This window comes from Amblyomma mixtum, chromosome 6, assembly GCF_055824585.1.
Source record: "Amblyomma mixtum isolate Tamu chromosome 6, ASM5582458v1, whole genome shotgun sequence".
NCBI classification, from domain to species: Eukaryota; Metazoa; Arthropoda; class Arachnida; order Ixodida; family Ixodidae; genus Amblyomma; species Amblyomma mixtum.
This window is the reverse complement of record NC_143017.1, coordinates 136,516,461-136,533,121: the sequence shown is the minus strand read 5'-3', so window position 1 is coordinate 136,533,121 and position 16,661 is coordinate 136,516,461. Positions and strand designations below refer to the sequence as shown.

Genomic DNA, 16,661 nt, shown 5'->3' with positions numbered 1-16,661 from the left:
TAAAAGAAAGATTTTGCTACAGATCGCAAGAATGGACCATTATCTTCAATATTTCTATAATAGTACCTTAAAATTTTCACATATTCAAAATTTTTGTCCAAGAATTCTGTACATGACATAGGCAAAGTTCGGACCTTACACGCGAGTGCTATCGGATTCAAAACCCTTAAATGTGAAAAGGGAGCCGGGGAGCTGCTCAGTTCCTTCAGGAAGAATTCGTAGCATGGTCTGTGACAGCATAGCAGAGGACAAGTGTAGGTACCAATACTGACTACATGTGCTTCACTGACGTTTGACAGCACATGCTCAGGTACTTTGTAACATTAGAGGAAGGCGCTCGGCAAAAAGCAGCTCGGTTGACAGAACATCGTTCATGGCACGCATACCCTACATTGAAGCAAAGTTTAGGGAAATCCCCAAGGCTCAACAGATCTGTAAAAAGGGAGTAATTACCTATGAGCACCAATCCAAGCCAGCTCATACGGCTACAAATAATAGCTATACAACTTCCACAGAAACTTCGTAGTCGAAGAAAAATTCATCGTCGACCGTGGTTCGAGCGTGGGACCACCGCTTCACCGTGGCAGTCGCTCTGCTAACTGGGCTAACCGGTATGGCCAGCATAATGTAGGACATGAGAGAATGGGTCAGAAACTCGAAGTGGGATGGTGTTGGTCTCCATCTACGAAGTTTCTGTGAAAGCTGCATAACTTTCCTTTGTAACCTTACGGCTGCGCTTGGGTGTATTCTAATGAGTATTTACTACATTCATACCTTACATTCAGTGCCTCACCCTTCATTTCTTCCTATATAGTTGTTGCTTTCTCCAATGTTTGTACTTATGACCTCTCAACTCAAAGATTGTGTGATAAGATGGGAACAAGTGACCTGCAGTCCAGCAACACTGAGCGACTATCGTTGTCATTCGTCATTGGCCAGTAATTTCGTCATCATTCGGCAAACGCAACGCACGCGCCTCGAATGTTCGAGTAATAAAATAAATATTTCGTGTGTACTTCACGGGGCTTTCCTATGCTCGCCATTCTCACACGGCCTTCGGTGCACGACAGAGAGGAACGCTTTAATTGTGTTTCTGTTTGCGTTAGAGAACGGTCGACTTTTATGGTAGAGAGAGCAAGGAAGACGGGCGATTAGGCTACCGCAGCGATGGTTTGAGCATCCTCCTCGCTTGCGTGATGTACGGGGTTCGATCCCCAGTGCCACCGGATACCCACCGGTGATACAACGGGTACCAGGTTTCCCCTGGTCTGGTGCTCGACTTCTGTAGGATGAAATGCTTGGGAAATGAGTATTTGACCCCACCTTGAGTGGAAGAAAAACATTGTGCTATGGCACTCTTTGGCCACAGATGACCTTGCGCCATAAAAATGCAGAAAAATGTATCATCATCATCATCACAAGGATGTGGAAGTGGAGATCCTGCACCTGGCTTCCCAGCTCCCCATCCTTGTTCTTCTCGCGTCTTATAACTGGCTTCTTATGGTAACTCAATCGAATTTTGTATGATTTTGCGCTTTTCTCTGACATCTGATGAGGAATCCTTGCTGCTTATTTTTCTGTCATTCTATTAGAAACGGCCGCCGCGGTGGCTCAGCGGCTATGGTGCTCGGCTGCTGACCCAAAAGACGCGGGTTCGATCCCGGCCGCGGCGGCTAGAATTTCTTTGGAGGAGAAATTCTAGAGGCCCGTGTACTGTGCGATGTCAGTGCACGTTAAAGAACCCCAGGTGGTCGAAATTTCCGGAGCCCTCCACTACGGCGTCTCTCATAGCCTCAGTCGCTTTGGGACGTTAAACCCCATAAACCATAAACCACCTATTAGAAACGCGTTTACACTGTTCACAATGACATTGGAAAATTAGTTTCTGAGGAAAGGAAATAACGCAGTAACTGTCTCACATATCTGGGCTGACACCCGAACCTCGCCGTACATATATTGCCATTTCCACGTTTCGTATTGTCACACATGGAGAAAGGATATGGGAAGGTTGGTGCGAGCTCTCATTGGAATTATCAAGGAATTAAAGAGGACCGCGAACGCCATCTGTACGTGCGAAGCACGTTTACGGTCACCGCGCAGTGCACACTCAGGACTCAATGATTTCAAGATGCCGGCTCTGTACAGCGCATCTTGGCGATTGGTTAAACTGGGCGTGTTGCTGCAACCGGGTGCTCAGTCTGCTATAAGCATTTATTGATATAATTGATTTCTTCCAAAAGGTGAATAATTTCACCGGTCCCACCGGACTTGCCCACTCATCTGCTGCCAGCAGAGTTTGATGATGATGGTGATGTCCTCAGGGTTAATGGCGCAAACCCACGGCGGGGGATTGGCCAGGGTGCAGAGCGGATACAAACGTACTCATGTACAAGGAGTGGAGTATTTAGATAATTTTGTGGCTTAGACTAGAATTTGTAGGGCAAAAAATACGAAAAAAAACTGAATTCTCATTCTAGCAGAGGAATCTACCTGATGCCACTGTATAGTCGTGGATATAATCGTGCACTGGTTTCAGTGCATATCCCTTGGCGCTTGCCCCGAAGGCGAGGAGAATCGAATAGACAAAGGAAGACCTAGTGGAGCGAGGGTGATCTCCAAGTAAACTCCACGGAGAGCAGCGAATCGCTCCTTAATGATCAGTTCTTTGTCTTCCTCCTACCGCACCGTTGCTCCGTGCAGGTTTCGGACTCCTCGAGTCGGGCTGCGTGACCCGCAAGAACGAGGTGAACATCATGGTGAAGAACGCGGTGGACGTGGTGTTCGGCGGCCTGGGCTACTGGATGTTCGGCTACGGCTTCAGCTTCGGCCAGGACCGCGGCACCAACCAGTTCATCGCCTTCGGCAAGTTCTTCCTGGACAGCGACGAGAAGGAGATGGGCGTCGTCTTCGCCACGTACATCTTCCAGGTGCGAACGCGATTTCACCGGCTCATGCGACCACGAGCACCTAGCGAAAAATGCAGCGATACCTACCCCATTTGCTCCAGGTGCTCGTGGGAGAAGTCTTTTAAGCTACCTCTTGACTGTTTATTGGAGATGACGCTTTATTCAGTAAACATCTCTGTTCATGTGATCCTGCTCTGTCTGCTGCTGAAAGCGTTGTTTTTTCTAGGAACGCATCTATCGTTTCCTAACGTCGCTTTTGAGCAGAAAACTTTTACTTTGTTTTGCTTTGTAAACCTTGCTTTTACTCCAAGCATGCTCTATTATATTATGGCGCTTCTGAATTACTGAGTTGTACAGAACTGATGCAGAAGTGCTGGCAACAAACGCCGGCAGTCAGCTCCTTTCTTTCGCACCGGGACAGCCAAGCCTGGGGCTTAGGAACGAAGGCAAGAAGGCAGATCACGCGAGGAGATTCCCCTTTAGTTGGGAACAAGCATGTGATTCGCAAATGATCTTAGACCCATTCGGATGTAAGATGCGTCATCCGCAGAACTACCTGGTTCATGGTTAAACTGCGCGAAGAAAACATGGACAGAGACAGAAAAACACGTACACACACTGAGCGCAGAACTTCCAACTTTTATTCGAAAAACGCTTTGAGCATTACCTTTTATACGCTCTAAACAACCACCACATGACACAGCCGGGATAAAAACCGATAAGTATTGACAGTAACGTGTACATGATGCGCCGACCCGCCAGAGCGCCAATCTAAATGCCTGCCGTTCAGCCCTAGAAAAGTCGTGTGAACACAGAATGAGTTCAAGTCTTAACCGTCAGACTGAGAGGTTGTATGCTGCCGGGTATCCGCCGCAACTGATAACCTGTGTTTGTGAGAGTCTACTACAGAGGATGAAAAATACGAACCGCCAAACGAACGAAGACCGAAAACCAGTGTGTGTCATGCGTTACCTGCACCGAGTGTCTCACAATTTAAAGAAAGTAGCAGGAAGATACGGCGGCCAACTCGCTTTTGCGGCGCCGTGTAAGCTAGCTAAACTGTGTGCAATCATGAACCGAGATGATAGACAGCAAAGGTGCACCTCAAATCACAGCCTTGAGTACACTGAATGTGCCAGAGAAGTTATTTATCAGGTGCCATTATCCTGTGGAAAGATGTACATCGGACAAACTGGGCGATGTTTTAATGAGAGGGCGGCTGAACATGTTCGCAATTTTTCTACCAACTCAGGAGGAAATTTAGCCTTACATTGTAAGAAGTGCGAAAAAAGTGATTGTCAACCGTTTCTCGAAAGCACAGAGTTCCCCGCTACGGCTAGAACCAAAACGGAAAGGGAGATAATTGACGCCTTCTTAATCGCAAAGAATTCGAAGAATTGTGTGAGCACACCGTCCATTATGCTTTCTGATAAAGAAATCTCGTTTTTAGAAAGGAACACTTTAAACCGTCCATTTTAACCCTGCACCTGTACTCTTGTTATTTGTTTTTTGCCATCCTTCATAGATTTTAGCCTGGTTTCGCCTTTTCATTGCTCGCGTCGCCTTTACTTTTGTTGTTTCCATCTTTCACTCTCAGTTTCACAGTTTTAGCCTCGGTGTTCTTCTTAGTTCTTAGTTCTTTTCAGCCTACGTTTTTTTAGTGGCTTTGCACCTTCATCGTTTGTTGTTATTACTGTTGGTTCCGCGTCTCATCCCATTGCTGAGTAGGTTGCGCTAGTAATACAGCGTTTTGTTGATGACCTCTTTGGTGGTATTGGTTTTATTTTCACTTTTAGGATCTTAATCTTCCAGTTTCCCTTTTCTTTTTCCTTGTATATAGGTATCAATGGTGCTTAAGCATGCACACACTGGTATAGTTTAGATTGGCGCTCTGGCGGGTCAGCGCATCATGTACACGTTACTGTCAATACTTATCGGTTTTTATCCCGGCTGTGTCATGTGGTGGTTGTTTAGAGCGTATAAAAGGTAATGCCCGAAGCGTTTTTCGAATAAAAGTTGGAAGTTCTGCGCTCAGTGTGTGTACGTGTTTTTCTGTTTCTGTCCGTGTTTTCTTCGCGCAGTTTAACCATGAACGAAAAGCACCAACTAGCCCGCCAGAAGACTCTTCTTGAACTACCTGGGTCAGCAGAGTTTTATTATTGCTTAGAAGAGAGAACGCAATGACTTCGCGTATGTGCCGTCGCTTTCGACACTGTGCGGGCGTCGTACGCACGACACGGAGCGGCTTCTGTACTTGTAGGCAATTTTTAATTCTTAGCACGTGGCGCTATAGACCGTAATGTGGCGATCTAACGCGAGTGCTTTTTTTTCTCAAAGGGACACTGAAAACATATTAAAATTTACTTGGTCGATAGGCTAAGCCATTTTAACGACAGAGAGACCACTCTTGACGAAAACAGAGCTTTTAATAATCCAAAGACCTAAAGAGGCAGCGGCAGGTGTCGCCTGCAAGTTAGGTGCGTGCGTCGGCTACGAATTTTCCGTGCGGGTCCCGGGGGATATGCGACACAGCCATTCATTTCAAAACGGCGGCAAACAACGCTTCTCGGTGTGGACGCCACGAGTTTAAATATAGTGGCGAGAAAATTTAATAAAATGTTCTCAACCAGATTTTTTATTTGCCGCCAGACAAACGTTAACATGGTCAGAGAGAGCCACAGAACCAGTTTTTACTGAGAAGGATAACTGTCCTGAGTGTCATTGCATATGAGGTTTTCAAGGCTGAGTGTATCGTCACAATGCTGATAACTTAATTAGTGGCATCAGTTAGCACTCAACTTTCGCCGCAGAATTTTAAGCCCAACATCAAACAGCAGACGTTCACAATGCCTTGTCTGGCTCCGCGGCAGCTCTCGTTCGCGACCACGGCGACGACTATCGTGTCGGGCGCCATGGCGGAGCGGTGCAATTTCGTGGCCTACTGCATCTTCTCCTTCCTGAACACGGTGGTGTTTTGCCTACCGGCCGGCTGGGTGTGGGGCCAGCACGGCTTCCTCAACAAGCTGCGGGTCGTGGACATCGCTGGCTGCGCGCCGGTTCACCTGGTGGGCGGCGCCTCTTCGCTGGTGGCCGCCGCCATGCTCAAGCCCCGACATGGCCGCTACGACCACGGCACCGACCCGCCGCCCATGGGCTCGCCCACCAACGCGCTCGTCGGCATGTTCATGCTGTGGTGAGTGGTGGAGTTCGCCGTCCACAACACTCCGCATGGGCGGACATGTTATGAGAATCATACACTTAATAATCTGCCCACCCCCTACGAAAGGAGAAAAACCATGTCCGTCTGTCTGCCCGCCTGCCTGCCGCCTGTCCGCCTGCTTGTCTGTCAGTCCGTCTGAGCCGGGCATTGTTTTAATGTGATAGCATTTAGGCCTTTGTGTCACAAAAAATTTCCGGCTTTTCCGTAACACAATTGTCTGATTGGTCAATTACCTGGTGACTTCATCGAGGTCACGTGTCCGAAATTGACAAATCAGAGAGCACTGCAAAATTTGAAATTCCCTGATTGGCCGAGGGAGATCATGTGACCTTGTGACGTCATCAAAACCTACCCACCGGATTGCGAGCAACCTGCCCACCATTCCCAAATTCAATTCAATTGCCACCTGCCCACCGTGACACTACGCATGAGCCTTACGGGAACTTTGGAAGAGCAACTTGTGTCGCTCAAGCCCCACCAGCGGCTGTGTATAAAACAGCCACCTGCCGGGGCCGTGGCGCATCGCTTAACCGCTGCGCTGGTAAGTGGTATACGAGGAGTCCCCACGATCTACGAATACGATTGAGAGGATCATGATGTCATCAACACCGCGTGACCACCGGTGGGCCGATCAAAGGGCACCGCCAAAGTTGAAAATGTGAGAACATTACACACCAACATAAATGCTATGGGATTTTCTCCTTTAAGAATCTGGTTAAGGCGGCCGCTAAGTTTTTATTTTTAGTTCTTTTTATTAGCCCATTCTATTATTTGCCTGCTTGCTATGTCTGTCCATCTGCCTCATAATTCCCTGTGCTAAGGACTTGCAAGGCATGAGGGCCTCCCTGACCAATGTGGGGATGACCAACGCAAGACTATAATGTGGCCTGCTTGTTCTGTGCGCCCGTGCGTGTGTACGCGTGCATGTTTCAATTTCGGACTGAAGCAGCTTGCAGAGCGAAGTACACGCGAGTGAATCCCTGTTTTAATTTTTAGCGATGAGACCTGGAAAACAGCCTTTTCTCTTCTTCAAATGTTTTTCTTGCTTATTCCTGACGCTTCTTCTTCGCAGGTTTTTAGCACGGTTAGAGGCAGTGTGTTTTGTGTCTGACGACGCGCAAAACTCGATGTGGTTTAATTTATAAGAATGCCACGATGTCACCATGCGCGATGCCGTGGTCTTCCTGGAACTGCACAAAGAAATATCGCCGCGAACAAACAGCGTTTATCGATTTCCAAGTTTCCGAAGGCCAACTTAATTTGTTGAGCAAACGCTTTCAGCTGTCCAAGATACAGGCAGTTCCGCTTTTCCTTCACCATTATTTTTTCGGGGACAGTTGAGCTCACGAGCGATCGGGTAGTGAACTTTCAGGGACAAAAAGAAATCTTTAGGGACACATCGATCGATGAGACGCCTTTGACGAAGCGTCCTTCGACGACGTGCATTCCATGAAACCATGTCGAATAGAGCAATCGTTGCCCGAACGGGTGTTGCATCTATTGCCAGAGCCGAGGCGTAGCAGCGCCAGTGAATATTTACGTCAGTCTACTAAAGATCAGTGTCAAGAGCGAGCAACGCGCAGAACTTAAGGTCCGCGCGTTCGTTGGAACACCGGAGATAGATTAGGACGCAAAAAATAAGGCAGAAATAAATCAAGCCCTGATGGGTCTTTAGCACTGAGCGCCACACTTATTGATTTACTTGGTTTCTCTATTTCCCTGCAGTCCTAAAGGATTTTGCTCGAGCTGAGAGAGAAATAAAGAAACTTCAGTTTGAAGAAGGCTGAAGCAGTTATTTAACTTAAAGCTTTTCACCATCGGCATCAACATCGCATGGACATACAGCATTTAAATATGATGTAATTCGTAATGTGGCGAGCGTGGAGGGAGGTGAGGAGGCAAGGCTGTTGCCAGGACCTGCGCAAGCAGCATGTAGTTCTATCATTCAATTTGCATGTACACCACTGCCGAAACAGGTGTTATTTCTATTTTCTTGAGACTTAAACCTTTTGAGGGTGCCCCAGATGCTGTCACAAGCTTTGCACCAAATTACTGCTCTCTACCTCTGTTATAGACTTTCGAACATAGCTTGCACAAGTTCTTACATATAAGGAGGGGGGGGGGGGGGTTGAGAACAATGTGGTGCAAAATTTGAACCCCCCTTTCCTCACGTCTATTAGGGGGCCACTTCCTCCCTTGCCACCAGTCTGCGCGCGCCTTTGCTTTGGAGTTTTGCCGCAATGTATTTTTGCCCCACACCCCGTTCTCCAACAGGTGGGGCTGGCTAGGCTTCAACTGTGGGAGTACCTTCGGCGTCTCCGGTCACAAATGGAAGTATGCTGCGAGGTGAGAGACTTTATTTCCTTTATTCCTGCTATACACTTTCATGCCACCGACAGGCAAAGAAAGCACAATTTACAAATTTAAGTCATCGCGAAGAAAATCATTTCCATCATTTGCGGAGTCTGTGCCCGCTGCAGTAACTCTAATACCAAGCGAATCAACCCGTTTTGGATGAGCCGATACCTTCCTCTTCCTTGGTACCAGGTGCCGACCTCTTTTGGCTGCTTACTGGTTGGTTGGTTGGCCTCAAGTAGAATGGCACATACCCACTACGGGGGAGTGGCCAAGACACAGGCGGTGAACTGTGAGAATGATTAGGAGTTTTAGAGGAAAAGGAGTATTAATAGGGTATAGGCTGACAGATTGGACGACGCAACGAAAGGGGTCCTGTTAGCTGGGAGATCGAAGATGGGACGACGGCTTTATGTGCAAATTTGAATTACTGCATCCCATTATTGTCAGTGCACGTTAAAGAACCCCAGGTGGTCGAAATTTCCGGAGCCCTCCACTACGGCGTCTCTCATAGCCTTAGTCGCTTTGGGACGTTAAACCCCATAAACCAACCAACCATTATTGTCGTCACCACCAACCTGCTTCTTCTTCTTCTTTAACAAAGTTACCCTGCTAAGCGACTCTTCATAAACATGATAAAGTACGGTAAGCTGGATCTATTGACATATTTAACTGTTTGCACAAAGCTATTTCCTTGCTCAGTCTGAAGGAATTTTGCAAGACATAGTGATGATGTGTTATCTTCTTTTTTTTTTCGTTTGCGGCGCCCGTCGCCACGCGAGCTCCAACAATTGCGTTCTCGGCCCACGCTCCACGCGCCAGCGGAACATTCTAAAGCCGTCGTGGCCTGTTCGGGAGGCTTCCTTTTTAGGCTTACCCGTACGAGGCTCATGTAGGTCAGACGCTTCGCGCTCCTCCGCCGTGTCGCACGTCAAGTCAGCCCCGCAAGCCTACCCCCTTTGACGACGAGAGCAGTTCAGTGAGTCATCCGCCGCCGCAGCCGCTGCTGCCACCACTACCACCGTCAACGCAGCCATGACCGACGCTACGGAAGGCATCGCCCAGGTTGAAGCCCAGATGATCAAGGACATCGGAGACCTCGCAGCGTCGCCCATCAAGGACGAGCAAGGTGACGCGAAGGACGCCGCGACCGACGAAGGTCACATCGAAGGAGCACAAGCCCGCGGCAAGAGCGTCCAGGCTAAACAGCGCCAGCCATCCGGGGAGCTCAAGAACGAGTCTGACAAGGCCACGTCCACGGGTGAGGCAGCGCCGGAGAAGGCCAAGGCCGGGGCAGCGGAGACTGGTCAGGAGGGCACGCAGACCAACGATGCGCAGGGCGAGCAGACGATAAACGACAGCTCGAGCGACGAGGGCGAGTATGACGATGAGGAAGACTCGTCGGACTACACGGAGGATGCGACGGACACTGACAGCGATGCTGACGACGGAAGCCAGGAGTCGGACTAGTGGCCTCAGCCCGCTGCGCCACCAGCAACCAGGCCTCGCCACCACGATCGGACTGCACCTGCGCCCGGCCTACCTGAGTTAAATAAAGATTCTCCCATTCTGTTGTTCTTTCACTGGTACGCTCATTCCCTTGTGACCCGTAGTCTCCTGAGGTCTGTGCTGTACTTCGAGGCCTTGCGGTAGAACGGCATTGTACAATATGCCTGCCTATCGCCATGTGTCACGAACAGTCTCGGAAACTGCAGCGATTTTAGGTAAGCAACGGCCACTGCACTTTACCCCACTTCTGCGGCTTGTCGATTCACGACAACGCCCAGTTTTTGAACGATCTTGCTTTCGTTCCTGATCGCGCGGTGTACTCCAGTAAGCTGTTGTGGAAATACTAGGAGGAAAATATAGGCAGTAACGAAGCCTTCTAAAATGACAGCTAACGGCGTAAACATTGTGCCTCGGCTTATTAGTGATCTGAAGGCAGCATTTGCTGGACTTGAGCAATTTATAGCAGCGCGAAATCAGTTTAGGCAGCCCCTGTGATTGTTCCTTACACATAACCCCTTTCTTTGTGCAGGTCTGCTATAGTGACAATAAATTCTTCAGTAGGAGGCGGCATCACTGCGCTCATTTTCAGGTAGGAACTGCCTGCTGTTCGCTCCATGTTTTTTCCCCCGCTTAACTGCTGCCCGTGTGCCGCGAATGAGGTCATATAAAAGTTAAAACTGCTAACTTAACCGCCGCATTATATCGATCCTTGTAATTATAAAGGTCACGCATGTTGTTCGTGCTGCCACCACACGGCAACGTATCCAAGGCAAAGAAATGAAAGATGAAGGTAAACTTCTTAAAACCCTAAAGATCAAACAACGGGGAAATATTGCTGTCATGGTACGATGCTGCAGCGTAATGAGACGGAGTCGTCTTATCTGTAACCACATTGATCTGTACTGTCAAGTCTGGAAAGAATGGCTCTGTGATATTTCAATGGCGCCTGAAAGACGTACATTTTACGTACTACCAGCAACAAACGAAACGCGAACAAAACAACTGAAACACGAACAGCAAAAAGAGAATATCTCAGCAGGAGGAACCCCAATATTTGCTCACTTTGATTTCTCTTCGAAGGCGCGAAGACTGCCCTATATAAGTTTTGATTAACCTCGCTTGAATTTCCTGTCCAAGAGATAATATTTTTGTGCTTGTGCATCGCGGTTCTCTTGCTCGCATTTCTCTCGTTGCTGATTGGGCATTATTGCAAAGGCGACCCGTAGGAGGCGCAAATGTGCGCATACGTCGTCACACGCCATTCCTAATGAAGCTCTGACTTGCGACGCTTCTACCTCGTACTGGCGTAAACACCCGCTGGCATCAGTGATAAGGTCGCGACCGTTACTGCGCTATACTGCCTGGACGTGACACAACAAAGATGGCCCCACTTTTCTTATTTCTTTCACAACAGTTACGCGGTGAACAGTCGGAAGTTTTCCGTGATTAAGCTCATCAACGGGATACTTGCCTCCCTCGTGGCCATCACAGGTGAGTCTCTGCCAATTATTCCAGGCGTTACATTAAACGTTTTGCAGCATGCCTCGTAGGCCGCATGGCAATGATCACCTGTCTCGTTCGCACACTTTGTGGCTGGTGCACATATAATGACAAGAACAAAATGCACAGTCCTGGGGCTTCTACCTACATTATAAAAAATCCAGGCGCTAGCAAATAACGACACAGAGGGGACACAGCGCTGTGTTCCCTCTGTGTCGTTGTTTGTTAGCGCCTGGATAATAATGAACATATATCAACTAGCTCAGCTTTCTGCCCTGTTGCTTCTACCTAGCCGTACCTTTTGGGAGATCGAGTTGGCAGCTTCCATTCCTGGCTACAGCTGTCTGATTTTCGGACTTTGTGCAAAAGCAATGCTGTGCACCAATATTTTGGTGCCTCCAAAGAACCCCTGCAGTGGTCGAAGCTTACAGTGAGCAACGGAGCCGTCTACCACACTGCCCAAAGTCATATAGCTCACCCAGTTGTGATTTGATAAGGCCAGTGACGACGACACCCGTACTTTGTTCTTTAATTTTTCAAGCTTATGACTTAGCGATTAGAACGCGGTACCCAATCGATACACGCCAACTTCAACTTGTCATCACTGACCCTTTAGAGGAAGTGATTAATGAATTGCGATACTGTGGCGAAAAAAATGGCTGTGGGGACCAGCTCTCAAATAGCCGTCAGCTTAGTAAAATTCCTGTTCCTGACGACCACTGAGCACGTTTCTTGCTATCGCCGTCGCCGAGTTGCTCATTTCTTTGTGGGCGCAGGTCAACCCAATAAGGAATTCATTTCAGCGCCATTTTAGTCTGCTCGTCCATTGTTCATGACGGTGTCTCCACCATGTGACACCTGGCGATGAGAAAGCCGCAAAACTGACATCTTGAATCTGCCGAGTCATCGGATAAAAAAAAATTTGCTGTGGCTTAGCTTGGTTAAGCCCGGTAATTGCGAAAGCAATATCCGTACCTACGCTATGGTACAACTGGTAGTGTAGCTGGTGGTGGTGCTTGTGGTTAGACTTGTGGTGATGCATCGGTTATACAATCCGATCCAATCCAATCCCATCCAATCCATTCTAATGCAATCCAATCCAATCCAATTCAATCCAATCCAATCCACTCCATTCAAATCCAATTCAAACCAATGTAATCTACTCTAATCTAATGTAATCTAATCTAATCCAATCCAATCCAGTCCAATCCAATCTAATCCAATCTAATGTAATCAAGGTCAAATGAAGGTCAATGGTGGTCACCGCCGCGGCACGGCAAAGGCGTGAAAGTGCAAGTAGTATTGCTTTGGTGGTCACCGCCGCGGCACGATGGTGGTCACCGCCGCGGCACGGCAAAGGCGTGAAAGTGGAAGTAGTATTGCTTTCGCAATAAAAAATGGGAGGGACACTTATGCTCTGCCTTAAGGGTATGACGCAATAGCGTTAATGGGTTAATGCCCGTATGTGCGGAATTGGTCCTTCTCGACTTTATATTCATAGATCCCTGGGAGTCTTCATAGTACTCCTGGCGCAGTGGTGCAGCGGTTAACGATGCTCCCTTGCCCTGCCATGGTGGGCAGTTTGCTTACAGCCCAGTAAGCAGGTAGTGACGGCGCCACAAGAACACGTTACCTAGGGTGGCCCACCTGCCCCCTAGGTTGCTTCTCTCGGGATTTTTTTCGTGGATTTCTCGCTCAAGGCCAACGACGCCGACGATGACGTCGGCTTTTCTGCGACACCGACTCCTTAACACTACCGCGTTAAAAAATAACTGTTGCGTTGAGCATGGACCTCATGAATTCAGGCATGTAACCATGTGGGGGGGGGGGGGGGGGGGGGCTTCCCGCCTCCGACCATCCTGACAGTGCTCACTTTGGGTTGGGCAACAGCCATCCAGCACCCCTTTCCCGCCCCCTAGTATGTACTGGCTTTGTACCTGGAGCCTCGGCGTCAGTATCCCCAGCATAGCTGTTCATTCAAACGCGCTCCACGCAGCCGGCTGTGCGCTGTACCACCCTTGGGAGGCCGTGGTAGTGGGCTCGGTGGGCTCCCTGCTGGCCAACGTGGGCATGCCGCTGCTGGACTGGCTACGCGTGGACGACCCCGTGGGCGCCATCGCCGTGCACGGGCTCAGCTCCGTCTGGGGAATGCTGGCCGTCGGCCTCTTCGTCGAGCGGGACACGCTGCTGCGCCTGAGCCGCGGAGGGGCTGGCGTGTTCCGCGGCGGAGGCTTCTACCTTCTCGGGGTGCAGGCTCTGGCAGTGCTCACTATTTCCGCCTGGAGCTGTCTCTCCACGTACATCATACTCTGGGTGGGTTTATTCACACGCTCTGTGCCATCACACGACGGAGCTGACACCGTATTCCCTAGGGTTAACCCTAACTTTTCGCTCTGCCCTGGTATAAAGAACTGAGGGTGTTATCTGTATCCTGCCTTGCCCCCTTGTCGTCATGAGGACACCTACTGCCAAACTCACTTTGACCGCGTGACTATAAATGCACGCTAGAAGCCACCCCCGGCACTCATATCTTGTGGATGACAGAAAGAATCAGTAACAGATCTGACCATAGTTAAATGAAAGACGCTCCGGAACTGCATGCTACAGGAATTTTAGGTGATTGCTCGCAGAGATGGAGGGGAGTGCACGGAGAGAGGAAGCAAAGGGGGAGTGGCCTTCCCTAATACAGGCATACGGGACAACAAGTTTCGTTCCATATTATCCCATATTATTCCATATTATCCTTTTTCCAGAAGCCATGAATGGAAATGCGCTTTATCATAAAGGTTGCCCCTCATGGCGGATACGGTCGAGAACTATAGATTTTTTTTTTACATTTAGTATGTGGCAGCTGTCTACACCACAATCACTTTTTCTGATGAATTTATCAACCCACACAATAAACAACTGTCTTTTTTTTTCGCTCGTAGGGCATCAACCGGGTCGTGCCCATTCGAATGTCCCTAGAGGAAGAACAGATCGGCGCAGACTTCGTCGAGCATGGGATCCAGTACCTCCAGAGACCGGAACACTCAGCGAAGCCCGGCACTGAGGTAGCCACAATCAGCAACGGCAAACTCAACACCTGCGCAGAACCGACTGCCAATGGTCCGTCGGAAGAGCCTGTCGATGCAGTTACGAACCGGCAACAGCAACTGCCTCAGCAACCACGCAGGGGCTGTGAGCGAGCCTCCAGTTCCACGCAAACAGAGGACACACCGAACGGCCGCCTCTTCTTGCCGCGGTCCATAGCCACCGGACGTCAGACATGGAGAAGACCTGTGCCCAGGACTGCTTGGTCGGAAACGGACTCCACGTAGCCGCCCGCCTCCTGGAACATGGAACACAGTTGTGCAACTCTCATTCAGTGTTGAGAAACAAAAGGCTTATGGCTGTATGTCTGGCCAGTGGTGCGGAAACATTTGCAATTTTTTTCTTCAGTTACAATTGTATTTGCTGGAGCGGACAGCGTCGGCGTTGCCTCAGAAAAGGTATGCGTGATGAGTGAAAGTCAGCAAGCGCGGTAAAAATGCTGCGGATGCGAGTCTGCATTATGTTGCTTTATCAAGATGATTGTGCCTTTGATTGAACAGGTTTGGCGGACACTTCATACGCCCAGTGCAACGAACTGAAGCCGGCTTTAGTTTCTCTTGCAGAGCAGCTGCTGGTCTATTAGAGCGCTGGCATGTGATCGCGGTACATCTATATGGTATCCCTTCTCCTGTCATGGACACTTTCCGATATGTGTCATGAATCGTCCATTGACTGGAACGTTCCATTCAGTTTTGACACCTGAAGCTGCGATAGTTATGGTTAGAACAACTGATGACTAGCACGTGGCCTTAATAAAAAAAGACAACCATAAATTACGCAGCGTTCTCGTATCCTGCAAGGCTGACAACACGTCAGCAGATGCTTTTTTGATACCATGGCATCTTTTTGGTGCGATTTGCACACGTGCATGAATGCTGACAACGATTCTCGCTTCATATGCGCTCCGACGAGAGGAGGTGAGTAGGCAGCACTGTACTTTCCTCTTTAGGTTCATATGCTGTGTGCGACTGTGTTTACCATATGTTCAAAAAACAAGTACAAGAACATCGCTGTGAAAACCATTCCAACTTTTTTTTTTTTTTCAAAATCAGAACTGCCTCATCCGTCTTGTGATTTCTTTGCGTCTGTGTTGAGCAAACATGGTCTTTCGTTCTGCATAGAGTTGATCCGCGTGCATTCATTCATGCGTGTTATTCATGTGAGTGGTTTTATGAGCCGGATTAACAAGCCACTTCGAAAGCTATTTTGCGGCAGTTCATCAGATGCACGCAATTCTTTCAGCTCATAGTTCTGAGTTCAATTTCACATCCCAAAGTATGCTTTAATTTTACACGTTATACCACTAACACTCGCGTACTTGGCGCTGCAAACACCACGCGAGTACTAGGACATCAGTCGAGTCACCACCGTCGTCTACATTGAAGACTAAACCGTACGTGTCAAATGTCGCTGTAATTGCGCGGCTAGCATATGAGCCATTACGCGGACTTAGCTTATGCCGCGCTCGAAAAATGGTTGGGTGCTGGCAGCCACTATTGACTCAAAATCGAGGTGGGTTAGTGATAAGTAGAAAAGAAACAACAAAAAAAAGCTGCGCACGCTGTTGGGTAGCCAGTACCGTCGCGGTAAAGCAACAATTGTTTTGAAGCGTCACACTCTTCATTTCCTTGTGAACCACGCATTTGATAGCGTGGCAGTATTTGAGAAGTTACGGTGCTGAGCAGCCAGGCCCGGCAGCCGTAGCAGCTGTAATCTCTCTGATAATGCCGACCGTTACCACGATAATTTTGTGACTGTACTGAAGGACGCGCTTGGCATTTGCAGCTAGCAGTTAGGGCCTCTACTCGAACCCTGCACACATGCAGGCATGTTGCAGTTGAAGGCGTGGGAAATGACGCAATGACGACCCCGTTCGTGGACGACTCGTGGCCATATTATCTGTAAGCAATGTTTCTAAATGATAGAAACATGCGAAGATAACATGCTGTTCCTCATTTTTGAGCACAACATCGCCGCGGCGTCTTTTATGAAACCGAATTCCGCGCCAAAACAAAGCGAAACTAACTGTGTTGGGGGCTTTCGGGCATTAAGTTCATAGTTCATTTAAATATGCAACC

At 48.8% G+C, this 16,661-nt stretch overlaps 2 protein-coding genes across 2 annotated transcripts; both read left to right on the top strand.

Annotated features, from left to right (window-relative positions):
- The first annotated feature begins 223 nt into the window (after positions 1 to 223).
- Positions 224 to 14,810, top strand: LOC149340492 (putative ammonium transporter 3). The gene is made up of 8 exons (XM_089551135.1): positions 224 to 254; positions 2,701 to 2,927; positions 5,777 to 6,099; positions 8,401 to 8,472; positions 10,520 to 10,579; positions 11,405 to 11,481; positions 13,487 to 13,803; positions 14,421 to 14,810. The coding sequence occupies exons 1-8, from the start codon at positions 224 to 226 to the stop codon at positions 14,808 to 14,810; spliced, it is 1,497 nt and encodes a 498-aa protein (XP_089407261.1).
- Positions 9,517 to 9,951, top strand: LOC149340493 (uncharacterized). The gene has a single exon (XM_089551266.1). The coding sequence runs from the start codon at positions 9,517 to 9,519 to the stop codon at positions 9,949 to 9,951; it is 435 nt and encodes a 144-aa protein (XP_089407392.1).
- Positions 14,811 to 16,661: the final 1,851 nt, after the last annotated feature.

Excerpts from the sequence above, each read along its gene's own strand:
- LOC149340492 (XM_089551135.1), top strand. The coding sequence starts at position 224 with ATGGTCTGTGACAGCATAGCAGAGGACAAGT. Across the intron at positions 8,473-10,519 it reads AAATGGAAGTATGCTGCGAG|GTCTGCTATAGTGACAATAA; the intron begins GTGAGAGACTTT and ends TTCTTTGTGCAG. Across the intron at positions 11,482-13,486 it reads CTCCCTCGTGGCCATCACAG|CCGGCTGTGCGCTGTACCAC; the intron begins GTGAGTCTCTGC and ends CGCTCCACGCAG.
- LOC149340493 (XM_089551266.1), top strand. The coding sequence starts at position 9,517 with ATGACCGACGCTACGGAAGGCATCGCCCAGGTTGAAGCCCAGATGATC.